This window comes from Rattus norvegicus, chromosome 1, assembly GCF_036323735.1.
Source record: "Rattus norvegicus strain BN/NHsdMcwi chromosome 1, GRCr8, whole genome shotgun sequence".
In the NCBI taxonomy this organism is placed as follows: Eukaryota; Metazoa; Chordata; class Mammalia; order Rodentia; family Muridae; genus Rattus; species Rattus norvegicus.
This window is the reverse complement of record NC_086019.1, coordinates 173,809,138-173,823,282: the sequence shown is the minus strand read 5'-3', so window position 1 is coordinate 173,823,282 and position 14,145 is coordinate 173,809,138. Positions and strand designations below refer to the sequence as shown.

At 41.4% G+C, this 14,145-nt stretch overlaps 1 protein-coding gene across 11 annotated transcripts in view; it reads left to right on the top strand.

Annotated features, from left to right (window-relative positions):
* Positions 1 to 14,145, top strand: part of Sbf2 (SET binding factor 2) — a 366,952-nt gene that overhangs the window by 331,307 nt on the left and 21,500 nt on the right. For 6 of the 11 annotated variants that reach the window (XM_039091527.2, XM_008759798.4, XM_008759801.4 and 3 more), the window contains 5 exon segments: positions 1,774 to 1,848; positions 2,926 to 3,110; positions 7,920 to 8,096; positions 12,699 to 12,800; positions 13,453 to 13,638. In XM_039091527.2, coding sequence (XP_038947455.1) covers positions 1,774 to 1,848; positions 2,926 to 3,110; positions 7,920 to 8,096; positions 12,699 to 12,800; positions 13,453 to 13,638 — 725 coding nt within the window. 11 annotated transcript variants of the gene reach the window in all.

Sequence of the window (14,145 nt, the reverse complement as noted above, 5' to 3'; positions counted from 1 at the left end):
TCCTTTGGTAAAATGACTTAAAGTTGGGACTCCAGTTCTCAAAAGCCGTCCCTGACCCCATGACATTAGTAGACCCCTCTCATCATTGCAGCTTTCTTCTAAGTGCTGCATAAGCACTAAGCAGTTTTTCACTAATAACTCTGTATTTGCAGATATGCCTAATATCTTTGTTTAATGCTATTCTTTTCACTTTTTGAGTGCAAATAATTGAGTTGAAAATGTAAGAGAGACTCACAAGAGCTCATAGTTTATTGGTTTGTAAAAAATAATAAAATAAAATCAACAAATACTTAGAATGCCTGCAAATCAAGCTGTCAGCGTGGATATAAGAACAGACACGATTAGGTCACTACTGTTGCCAGAACTTGGTTCTTTAGAGAAAAGAATATCCAAATCATCACAATGCAGTGCTACAGAGTTCAGATAGAGCTCCCTATAGCTCTTGATGGTCTGAATACCTTGTAGAGAAGTTAGCAGTGTATCTGAGTCTCACAGGACAAATAGGAAGTTCTCAGGTAAAGACATGGGAGAGAGCGTGCTCAGCAGAGAGACTAGAACATGGAAGTGAAGCACACTGAGGGGTAGCTCGACTACTCGAGCTTTACTGGATTCATTTGAGTGACACAATCCCAAGAGCAAAGCGCAAATCTGTGGCAGAGCAGAAACCGTTGGCGATTCACAGCTGGCCTCGGGCCTTTGCTAGTAGTGTTGGTCCTGGCACTGATGCTGCCTGTTTGCAGGTAGCCAGAGCTTCTGCAGCCTTCCTCGGTGTCCTTTGGCTACTAAGGCCATGCGTGTATTATTGCTTCCAAGGGTGTGAGAGAAATGAAATCACCTCCAGTTAGTTTTCTTTTATCATATTAGGAGATCTTGTTTATGCAATGTTGCTTTGTAAAGCTAACAATGTTACTAGTGATTCTAAATATATAATTATTTCCTATAATTGACTGGATGGTGCCTTTGCTGGGGAAATGATGTAACTACTCGTCATTTTTGTTATTACCAGGTAAAGTTTGCCATAGTTACAAAACACTTTCTGTATAATGGAAAAAGATATTACTCAAATTACAAAAGTATTATCTCAAGTGCTGCCTATCATTTTGGTGCAAATAAGAATTTTGAGAGAAGCCATTTACTTCAGCCATCACAAATGTGTATTGGTGGTATTACGTATTGTCACAGGATCATGAATTTTTGCTTCTTGTAACTTATTTATGAAAATAAATATAATTTCTGAATGCACATAAGAAAAGGAAGAGGTGTGGCAATGCCTAATGCTCTACTGCTAAAACGCCCTCAGTTATCCCAAATGGTTGCTAGAGCTTCGCTGTTCCCTTGGTTGGAGGACCTTGCTCAGAGAACAAATGTGTTAGACAATACATGGTGCCTGCCACTCTCCTGCAACATGAGGGCCCGTGTACTCCTAATGTTGACACATGCCCTAAATTCCTTACTCTTGTTATATAGACTTACTTCTGACCTGCAGTCTTCAAAGGCTTGTTCCATTTGGTATAATGTCTTAGTGGCACCCTCTGCTGTGCTGTCCATTCCATTGCGCTTACAGTGTTTCTAAGCAGGTGCTGAGGATGCGTCCAGCAGGCTCTCAGTCCACCTGTCATACTGTGAAGCTTCCTGTCTGTTAATTAAATCTACTTGTGTTCACATTTACCTCCTATGTTAACCTGAAAAACTAAACACCTTCTCTTGCTTGGTTGCTATGATTGTTTGCTGCTGTATACATTTCATTTCTCCTGTCTTTAACTTACCTACCAGTGCATGGGTACAGAGACAAATGTTTCACTCAGTCAAATTCCAAATCTTCAGCTAAGGAACCAGTTCATAATCAAGGTACCGTATCATGTGTCCCAGTGTGTCACTTTTTTAAAATCACCTTCTCATAAAAGTGAATGCTACAAGTAAATCTTCATGCTTGTCAAATTATCTCCTTTATTCTCATTTGTGTTATGAAGTTCCTGTGATTGCATTTAAACCCATTGCCATAATGCCTCAGATGTCATAACTTTGTATTAAGCAGAAATCACCTACCCTCTTCTTGCAAACTGGTCTATTAAGCTCCACAAATGCTGATAGAGGAGGTAACACCGCATAATTGAGGCAACTTAATCATTTAGAAATAAACCTGATTTATCACTGGGGAAGATTCTGAATCAGCCTTTCCAGGTCTACACAAGGAAACCCAACTTTGGGAAGGTTTTTACCCCTTTCCCCATCTCTGCAGCCATATGTGAAAGGCTCTGTTGCTTTAAAGATGCTGCATTTGGAATAAGTATATGCCTGTTTGAATGCTGGATATTTTAATCATCTCACATATACAAGTCCTTGATTTTTCTAATTAGTATAAATTAGGTCAGCTTATATGACATGACTCTTTGGTCTTCTTACTGTGGGTTGATTCTCTCTTGAAACATGTCTACTGACCATATATTTTAACTCCTAAATTAAGTGAAATGTGTATTACTAAATTTTTTTAGTTTTTATGGAGACTCTATAAAAGAATCTTTAGTTGTTTAAAATTAGGCCATTTTTTTTTTTTTACCTAACCAGATTTGCATTCTATACCCAGCCTCTGGCTTGAGAGGATTTCTTACATTTCTAGTTTACTTCGTGATATGGTTTCTTGCTTTTCTCTCAGATTTGCTTTAAATGCCACATTTACAATGACATGAAATGAGGCATGAATGATTTCTTAAGGTTCTTCTAAATCGAAGACAGTGATTTTTAAACTACTATATCAAATAGTATTTATATTGTTAAAAAAAAATGCCTAATGAGCGTTGTGATGCATGGCTTAGATTGATTGCCCCTTACAATTGGATTAAAGCTGTCCCCACAGCGACGAGTGTGTCTCTCTCAGCAGCATCCCACAGTGTCCATCTCATTCTGTTTTTCTTGGCTTTTGTGAAGGCGTCTGGGCAAGTCTTCGTTCCAGCACCCGTTTGATCAGCTCCCCAACATCCCTCATTGATGTTGGTGCCAGGCTGGCAGGCAAGGACCATTCAGCCTCCTTCAGTAACAGCACCTACCTACAAAACCAGCTCTCGAAACGACAAGCCGCCCTTTATATATTTGGTGAAAAGTCGCAGCTTAGGGTAAGCCTTTTCTCTCACTTAGAAAACATGGGGAAAACCAAAGGCCGCTTATGAAGCCTATCACAAGCTAACTTTACCATAAGTTTTTATAGCCTAATTCCTAACCTAGATATAATAATCTCAAAAAAAAAAAAAAAAAAAAACCAAAAACCCCACCTTAATTCTAAACCATGCACAATTGTGCCACCACACCTGTAATCTCAGTACTTGGGAGGATTAGGAGTTTAAGGCTAGCCTCCACTGTATGAAAAAACTTCCTCTTCTGTGTAGAAGAGACTAAAGAGATAACTCAATCAGTAAAACAGTTGCTAAAACAAGCATGAGGACCTTAGTTTAGTTCCTAGTGCCCACGTTAAAAACTGGGATGGTCACACATTCTATAGTCTTTGCACTGCAGAGGTAAAACAAGAAAATCGCTGGAGCTCACCCGCCAGCCAACAAGGTTCAGGTTCCATTGAAAGATCCTGTTTCAGAAAAACATGGTGGATTGGGGTGGAGAGATAGCTTAACAGTTAAAGTGCTTAACATGCAAAGTGAGGCCTGGAAACCTACTTAAGTGCTGGACAGGCTTGGCAGCCTGCCTGGAATTCCAGCTGTCAAGACAGAAGCAGGATTCCCAGCACAAGACTAACCATGTTGGGAGCTCTGGTTTGATTGGGAGACTCTGCCTCAATGAATTAGGTAGAGGAACAATTGAAAGTGAATTCTGACATCACCCTGAGCCTCCATGTGTACCCATGTGCTCACACATACATGCACACCATACACACACATGGAAAAATGGAAAAAGAGAAAAGAAAAGAAAAAGGTAGGTGGCCTGCCTCTGAGAAACGACTCCCACACTTGGCCTCTGTCTGGCCTTCACACCAACATGCTCGTTCACTCTGCATATACACACATTCCCATACACACCATAAAAGGGCCAGTAAAAGGTCTTATTTTTGTTTAATTAGCTCTGTTTATGTTTATACATACATATACAAGTTGTGTATATATGTGTGTGTGTATATTTGTGGATACATGTGCATTTTATTAGCTGTGAGGATGAATATTCATAACCTCTTTTAAAACATAACGGATATCAGAAAGTATAAATACAAAAGAGAAATAAGGCTTATTTAGACTTTATTTCCCACCATCTTCATCTACTTCCCACAGGCATCTGTACGTGTAAAACAGACAAACGACCTTTGTCCTTTGACCTGTAGAATGGCAGAGATTGCTGGACTGAATTTGGAGGCAAAGGGAGATAAGGCCTTGCTTTTTCCAACTTTTCAGAACTGTATACACAGAGATATGGGTTTTAAGATTAGATAGTTCAAAAATATCAGCTGCTAATACTGTGCTAAGGAGCTTAACTATGTAAAATCTCATAAACTGTAAAAATAGCACCAGTAATTTCTTAAATTCAATGTTTTCCAAGTCATGCAATTAAAAAAATAAATGTTGACCTGGCCCAGTGTGTAAAGGTTCTTCTTGCTACCAAGTCCAATGACCTGAAAACGACCCCAGAACCTATATAACTGGAGAGCACTGACTACTCTAACCCCCAAACAAGTGTCGTAGTCTGCACCCACCCTGCCCTACACACACACACACACACACACACACACACACACACACACACACACACACACACACACACACACACACATATATATATATATATATATATATATATACCGGGTACACAATCAATCAATGTGGGTTTTGTGTTTTGTTTGTTTCTTTTGTTGTTGCTTGTTTGGGGGGTTGTTTGTTTGCTTTTTGGTTGTTTTGGGGGGGAGGGTTGTTTTTTGAGCAGGGTTTCTGCATGTTGCCCTGGTTATCCTGGAACTCATGCTGTAGACAAGACTAGCCTCAAACTCACAGAGATCCACCTGCCTCTGCCTCTGCCTCTCTGTCTCTCTGCCTCTCTGCCTCTCTGCCTCTCTGCCTCTCTGCCTCTCTGCCCCTCTGCCCCTCTGCCCCTCTGCCCCTCTGCCCCTCTGCCCCTCTGCCTCTGCCTCTGCCTCTGCCTCTGCGAGCTAGGACTAAATAAATGCCTTTAGTGCTACCACCACCCAGCAAATAAATGTACTTTTCTTCAGCTAAAATAATATTTTTGTCAACATTTATAGAGGAAGTAGAAGCATCTGTTAATTCAGAAATCTCTGTCTACACAGACCTTTGGCTGAACCATAGAGCCGAAGACTGTTTGCAAGCTGCTCTCAGCAGGAACCCACTTGTTCAGCCCTTGTAATGCCAATGACTGAGTCATCTCTGCTGTAACAGGCTGGCATAGCTAACTATCTCCCCACTGCTTAGACAGTTGCAACCAATTAGTCACCAGCCTGAAGGGTAGAGGCCATGAAACCTTTAGGTAATGCTCAGTTTTAAAATTTGTATACATGTCTTTTGATACAGAAGTTAATTGTATATCTAGAAAATAGAACTCTGTTCAACAGCCATTGAAGAATGCCTCACAGCATTCCTGGCACCAGTGATGTCCAGAATAGGCCTGTTTTTGGTACACTTACTTGATCTGTTTCCTCCCAAGGTTAGGCTGTGTGAATTCTCACTTCTGGTGTTCCCTTTCTGTATGCGACCTCACAGTGGCTTTGTGATCATGTATATTCCGTAAGAAAGGCAAATCACTTAATCTTCCCTTTCCTCCTTCCCTTTCTCCTCTCCTTTTTCTTACAGCAAATCTTACATGTGCTATATCCTAGCTATCATTTGTGATTTTTCAGTGGTCACTCCTTTGATACATTGTATCCCAACAAAGGAAGCAGAAAGGGACTTGAACCCAGGTCCTCATGCTTGCTGCCGACTGAGCTATTCCTGCAATCCTCTTTTAAAAAAAAAAAAAAAAAAAAAGTCGTTTTGTTTTTTGAGATAGGGTCTCTGTTATGTATCCCTGGCTGTCCTGGAACTCACAGAGATCCATCTGCCTGCCTCTGAGTGCTGGGATTAAAGATCTGCACCACCGGGGCTGGGGATTTAGCTCAGTGGTAGAGCGCTTACCTAGGAAGCACAAGGCCCTGGGTTCGGTCCCCAGCTCCGAAAAAAAGAACCAAAAAAAAAAAAAAAAAAAAAGATCTGCACCACCACACCCAGCCCCTCTTTTAAAATTTTAATAGGATTTTAACATCAACAAAAATAATCAAATTAATCATCAAATGGGTCAAATATATATGTCCTTTGCAACAGTCTTAATTTTTTAAAAATTTCTTTTTATGCGCATTGAACTCAGGTCCTCTGGACGAGCAGTCACTGTCTTAACTGCTGTACATTTTTAACTTTTAAATTGTAGTCAGAATAACATTTAGCATCCTAATTATTTTTAAGTTCATAGTATTAAGTACATTCACATTGTTATACAACCAGTTTCAAGAATACTGTTTTATTCTTTGAAAAACAGGTGATCCAATAGATAGCAAAGAAAAAGAGGCTAAAAAAAAAAAAATAAGAAATTAGAGGTCCTTTTAAGTTTTTAGACTTAGCCAGATTATCAACCCGAAATTGCATCTGATTCATTCTTTATTGATAAGTGTGAGGCTAAGGATGAAGCTCTCTGGGTAGAGTGCTTGCTTTGCATGCACAAAGTCCTGGGTTTGATCCCCAGTCCCACATAACCCAGGTATGGTAGGTAGCACATACAGAGGCAGGAGGGAAATTCAAGGTCATCCTCATCCTCAGCTCTGATTGAAGCTAACCTGGAATACGTGAGAGCCTATCTTTGACCGGAGGGGGTCGGGGGTACGACACATGTCTGTCCGTCCATCCTTGAGTGCATGTGCACAAGCAAAAAGCTCATACCTCACAGTACAAATTACATGTGAAATGAAACAAAAAAAAGGGATATGCAAGTAAACATAAGTAATGTATGTTTTATGAAAAAATAACACAATTAAGAAATACTCATCGGGGCTGGGGATTTAGCTCAGTGGTAGAGCGCTTACCTAGGAAGCGCAAGGCCCTGGGTTCGGTCCCCAGCTCCGAAAAAAAGAACCAAAAAAAAAAAAAAATACTCATATTTTATTGTAGGAAAAATCTTAATGACTTAAAAAGTAACTGTAATGCAATGAGATCATAATTTTTCTTTCTTTCCAAATGTTTATCTTTTATACTTTTATAATGAATATTTTATTTGCATAATAAAAAATAAGTCTATATCTACAGAATTATTGGTTCAGCTCTGGAACCCCAACAGTACATATTCCCTCCAATTAGCAATGTGTATCCTGGGAAGTGAAGTTTATGCTGCTCTTCTGTCACTGGTTCTCTTTTTGATTATTTTGGGTTTTCTGGGTGTTTTGTTCTGTTTGTTTGTTTGTTTGTTTGTTTGTTTGTTTTCCCTGAGACAGGGTCTCTCTGTGTAGCCCTGGCTATACTGGAACTCATTCTGTAGATCAGTCTGGCCTTGAACTCAGAGATCCACCTGCCTCTGTCTCCTGAGCACGGGATTAAGGGAGGGTGCCACCGTGCCGGGTAGTTCTTTCAACCTTTAGGTTTATGGACTTAGAATTGTCTTATATTTGGTGTTAGATCCTGCATCAACTTCAGTTTACCAGTCTCTGCAGTTCGCAGAGTGACAGCCTTCCTGAGCTACATCATGTACCCCTGGAAAGCACTAAACACCATTCTGGGCAACCACTAACGCCAGCTGCACTGCTGACAGGAGAACCACGCAGGCTGGCGCCCTTGACCCACTGCAGCCTTTACAGCTCTTTGGCATCAAATGAGTGTTGATTATTAAGCAGTTCCCTGGGGAAAGTTTTATTCTTAACACATTATCTGCCTAATTCTCTGTATCTTCATATTCAGAGCTCAAAGGTAGAATTTGCTTTCAACTGTGAATTTGTTCCTGTTGAGTTCCATGAAATCCGACAAGTGAAAGCCAGTTTTAAGAAGCTGATGAGGGCTTGTATCCCAAGCACCATCCCTACAGACTCGGAAGTGACGTTCCTGAAGGCCCTGGAAGATTCTGAGTGGTTCCCACAGGTAACGTCAGGGAAAGCTTGTTGTGTAACTCAGAGAACATCCAAGTGGATACCACACCTGAAAAGCCTGTGTTTTTCCCTCTCTCCCTCGTTCTTCTTCATCATGTAACCTCTGTAAAGACCTCTCAGTTCTAAGAAACAGTAGGGCCTATGTGTAAGGAGGGAAATTCTTGATTACCTGGGGTTTTCTAAAATAAGAGAATGTGGCATGTCAGTGTAGAAAAGTGTAGAAATTTTTTTGATGCTGAGGAAAGTCAGTCATGTGTCTTCATAGACCTGCTGTGCTGTTGTCAGGTCCACAAGGGTCCAGCACAGAAGGTGACCTCTGCCTGGCTGCACACACCTTTCCCCAACTCTCTCAACTCCTCCCCTTTTCTCATGTCTGCCTTTTCTGTGTCTCTAGATTTTAGATCCACCCACACACTAGCCATCAGAGACTAAATATTCCAAACCTACCTCAGGTCTAGGAAAACTAGATATCCATCATCATTTGGACAAATATCATCTAGTTGAACTTTTATTGAAAAATTAAGTGAAATGTGGTTTGCTGACACATATATGCCTACATTTCTTCCAAGCTACAGAAGGGTATGTATGACTTGCACATTGTAAACAGTGATGCCAGTTTGGCAGAGTAACCTGCTGTGTCTATGCTCATATTCCCTTGCACACAGTGGGAAACCTCTAGTTCCTCTGATGCCTAGTTTCAGTTTTTCCCCAAGCACCCTGCCTACCTGATCCTCCCAGTGCTGGAGATCAAACCCAGGGCTCCATGCACACTAACAGACATTTGTCTCTAAGTTACAACTTTAGTTCCCCCAACTCCCCACCTAGTCCTGCTCTGTCAAGGAAGAGTTATTTCTCATAGTCAGTGGAGTAAATGGTAGACACCAGGAAGTGTGTCTCACCCAGGGCAGTGAGTATTATCAAGGCACTTAAACTATAGAGAAACATGTCCACATGTGCACTGATTATAAACATCTACTGGGATGTTCACTACCCTAAGGCAGTTCAGGACACTCTTAAGTGCCCGTGGAAGAAGTGCACTGGTGCTTCGCTCTGTCCCCAGTGCCAAACTGTTCTTAACACCCAACTCCCATAGACATTTCTGATACATTCTGTTCCTTCCTAGAAAATGGTCCTGGGCCAGAAATTAAATACTGCTATTTTACTTGTGTTAGCAGTACACTCCCCTCCCCCCCCCCCCGAACACGCAGTCTGTGTGGGAAGAAAGAGATGAGGACCCTTCTCTATCTTTTGCTCCTGTCTTTAAAGTAGTCTAGGTCTGTTTGAAATGTGGGATTTTTCATCAAAGATGGGTTTTTACTACATATTATGTCATATCCTGCTCAAAGTGCTTTTTAAAACTCAAATTTGGAACATTTGGTTTTGAAATCTATACTGTTTATACTCCCTAACTACTTATTCAGTGTGGATTTTTGAGTCAGTGGCCTGGAGTTTGAAGTTAAACTGAGGCACCAGGTATGGTAGTGGATGCCTTTAATCCCAGTACTTGGGAGACAGGGGCAGGCAGATCTCTGAGTTCAAGGCCACCCAGGGATGCACAGAGAAACTTTATCTTGGAAAACCAAAAAAAGGAAAGAGGGAGGAAGAAGGAGGAGGAAGAGGAAAAGTAGAAGTAGCTGTAGTATTGGTGGTGGTGGTGGCGGCGGCGGCAGCGGCCATGGTGGTAGAGGTTGTTAAGCTGGGGAGATAGCTCAGCCATTAAAGGCCAGACTCACAACCAAGCTGAGCACAAACAAGTCTCTTCCTGTGCAGTACACAATATAAACAGTGTCTTTTTAACATAATTGACTTAACTTAAAATCCATCTTTTTAAAAGTGTAAGTGCAGTGTTTATAGCATATTCCCAGTGTTACACAACCATCACACTAGTGCGAGGGAACGTTGAGTCTGTGAAACAGAAATTATTGTCATGAAAAAACAAACCCAAAGTTCTGTAACGAATTAGAACTTCTGTCTTTCCCACTCCGTAACATTTTAGTTTTTCCACTTCAAGGAATTTGTACAAGGCCATTTCATTATATCTCATTTAATACCTTAGATTTTTGTTTATTAGCATTTATTATACCTAATTTAGCATTCATATGTAAATATGGTATATTTTTATCACATTCACACTTTATTACTCTCATTGTTTCTCTCCTACCTTGCCGATTCCTTCCCTCTTCCCTTCTGTGAGCCCCTTCTATTGTCATGGTTTGGTGTTGCCTTTGGTAATCCAGTGCATCTCATTAGGGTTGCATGGTAAGGGCTTATTTACAGGGCCATGGGAACCTTACCAAACTACTCCACTGAAGAAAATGTCTCTTCTTTCCCCCATCCCCCAATCCCGGTCACCCATTAATCACCTACAGCAATTCCTCCCCCTGGGGTAATATATTGATAGGCCCAGTCATATGCAGGTCTTCTATAGGTAAGCACAGCTGCTGTGAATTCCCAAGTACAGCAGCTGTGTCCTTTCCAGAAGACAGGATTCCATAACATCCGTTTCTTCTGTCAGGAGCGTACATTCTTTCTGTGCCCACTTCCATGATGTTCTCACTGCCTTGGAGGTATGATATAGATGTTTCATTTAGGACTGAGCATGCCACAGTCAGTTATTTTCATCCCGTTTGCTAGTTAAGTCCCAAAAGTTAACACCACCAACTAGAAAAAGAAGCTTGCTGACCAAGACTGACAGCAACACTGACCTGTGGGCATGAGCATAATAGTTTAGAAAGCAGTTTAACAGATATATCATGGCTACTTAGAAAAACAATGGTAGTAGCCTTCCCACTAGGACATAGGACCTCTCCAGTCATGGGTGTGACTTGCCCAGGTTTGCAGTACCAGCCATGAATTCCCTTCTGTGGAGCAGGCCTCAAATCCAGTCAGGGGCAGTTGCTTACCACTCGAATGGAATCGCCACTACTGTACCAAGGGCATGCATATCTTGCCTGTACAGTTGGTAGTGTTACACACAGGAACGACAAGTGACTAAGACTGTAAAGGGTAACACTCCCAACCCGCATAACATCTTCAAGTCCTGTGAGTGCCAGCCAGGAGGAGAGAAGTTCCCACTCAGGTTCTGCTTGATTTCTCAGCGTTCTATAACCACTGGATTATCTTTAAATATATCTGCTGGGCTGGAGAAATGGCTTAGTAGTTTCAAGCATGTCCTATTCTTTCAGAGGACCCTAGCACTCCCTTTGCATGATTTACAGCTGCCCATGAATCCAACTCCAGGAGATCTGACACCTTCATCCTGCAAAGATACCTGCATGCGAGTGGCACACACACACACACACAACACATAATGTATTTTTAAATAATAAAATAATCTTTTGCAAATAAAGAGTTATAGAGATGGCAGTTAAGAATTCTCAGGACACTTATAGAGGCCCCACATGGTCTTACAGAATTTGTGAGACTTTTAATGCTATCAGAAGCAAACTAGCTAATGTATTAAAATATGTAAGTCTGAATCATTCAGAACATGAGAAGGTTATAAGGATATCATTGTCAAGCTGTTCCTTGAGAAGTGGTAATGTTTGAGGAAGATAGGAGCCATTAATAATACAAAGAAGCTTCGTTTAGTCAGTGGTCATAGCTCATGATGCAGAGTAAACAAAATAATAGAGAAGCAACAATATGGGGCTGGAGAGATACTTCAGTGGCTAAAATCACTGGCTGTTCTTTCAGAGGACCTGAGTTCAAATCCCAGCACCCACATGACAGCTAAAAACCATCTATAATTCCAGTTCCAAAGAATCCCAACAGCCTCTTCTGGCTTCCACAGGCATAAATCAGAAAAATATACCCTCACACATAAAATAAAATTAAATAATAAAAAAGAAAGATGTGCTCAGCGGCCTCCCCAGCCTCGGCTCTTACTTAGGACTGACTGAAACATGAGAATTTGGACTCTGACCCTGGCTTCATAACTTCAATTATTATTTCCATCTATCAGTTATTTGAAAAGCAGTTAGGGTTGGGGATTTAGCTCAGTGGTTGAGCGCTTGCCTAGGAAGCACAAGGCCCTGGGTTCGGTCCCCAGCTCCGAAAAAAAAGAACCAAAAAAAAAAAAAAAAAAAAAAAGCAGTTAGAGGAATTCTCATCCCTTTGGTGCCCATGAAGTAGATTCATTGATGCTAAGAAATGAGAAATATACTACCATATTGGTCTTACATCTCCACTCCCCTGAAAAATGTAAACCAGAAACTACCATTTTACCTTGGGAAGTGTGCTGTTTGTAAGATTTTAAAGTCCTTTGAAAAAACAGCAAAAGTGTTATAGCTGACACTGTAAATCTAAAATTATTTTGAGGAAGCCAACGAATAGAGGCTCTTATGAACAGGCCTAGTGACCTCAATTTAGCAGATCCTGCAAAGTAAAAGAACTGGCTCTCAAAACTTGCCCTCTGACCTCTACACATGCCCAGAGCACACATGCCTGCACTTACACACATACACCATAAAGTAAATAGGTGAATGAGTGAGTCTCACCCCCATTTATACTATGAGAAATGTAATAAGTCTAAAAAGTAAAATTCCCAAAGACACAGTGCTTCCTCTAATTGTAGCCTTCGTTTCTCTCTTAGCTTCACAGGATAATGCAGCTGGCTGTGGTTGTGTCAGAAGTACTTGAGAACGGGTCTTCAGTTTGGGTGTGTTTAGAAGAAGGCTGGGATATCACTACACAAGTAAAGTGTTACACATATTTTTCAATATTTTATATTTGTATTTCAATGTAGTTTTTACCTTCAGGGTTTAATTCAATGACTAATATGTTTATGGACAGAGAAAGGCCCCCTGCTAACCAGCCCCTGCAAGCCATCCAACAGCACTGCCCTTATAGAGATCTGGGTCACTGTCAGACCTTCCACTTCTTCAGGTGTACCAGGCAGGCTTGCAGCTAGAGCCCTTGACCAATAGAAGGAAACATAGACTTTCCTTCCTGGCTTTTCCCATCCTTTTTCTAGTTTTCTCTAAGCCCATGTTTACTCCAGAGTGAAAAAGAAAATTTGTGTTAATGTCAGCAACATTAAGACATTAACCTACCAAAGAGTAGGATATGTTTGACCTGATTGTCTGATATCATAATCAACAAACTAGCCAGTTAAGTATTGAAAGCTTAATTCTATGAAAGAAAACTTGATGTACCAAAAGTGAATTTGGGGCTTTGTTTTTACTGAAAAGTTTTTAAAATACATTGGATTGGCCATCTTGAAGCAGCGAGTCAGCACGTTTGCCCTTCAGGTAACATTGCTTGTGAATTAGCTGTCGCCAAGAGGAAGTGCAACAGGACTATTTTAGGTCTGAAATTAATGAGGTGTCCATCTGCTCTTACCCTAGGTGACATCCCTAGTCCAGCTACTCAGTGATCCCTTCTACAGGACAATAGAAGGCTTCCGGATGTTGGTTGAAAAAGAATGGCTCTCTTTTGGTCATAAGTTCAGCCAGCGCAGCAGCCTGGCCCTTAACTCTCAGGGCAGTGGTTTTGCTCCCATCTTCTTGCAGTTCTTAGACTGCGTGCACCAGGTAAGTCAGCGAGTTTAGAGTGATTTGACATGAAGAAAACGCTGTGCTGGGTACTTGCTGCCACAGCTCAGTCATAGGACACAGTGGGAATGGAGAAGAGATCTGGCCAGCTTCTGAGATTGGTAGTAGTGAGTTGGCTGTTGAGCTGGCCCCCAAGTAAGGAAATCAGCACTCTAAGTTACCATCTCCACAGAAGGGAAGTACATGTTGGCATGGTCCCCAAGTGTGGACTAAACACCAAAAGTCTCTCTGTATGGCATGCCCTGAAATGCCACATGTGGTCTTCCCAGTCTGGGTGTCTCTACTACATGCATGGGCAGAAACAAGCCTTAGAGCTTTGAGAAAGGAATAGGGCGGGCAGCTAGGCTGATAAGATTGGGAGCAGGGCTTGTTCAATGAAGGAACCAAAGTACAGCTGATATAGAGGCTGGACTGTGTGTAACCCATCAGATGCAGTGAGGGAAAGGAGAGCGCACAGTGCCCAGCTCTCCCATCTTCCTAGTGTGG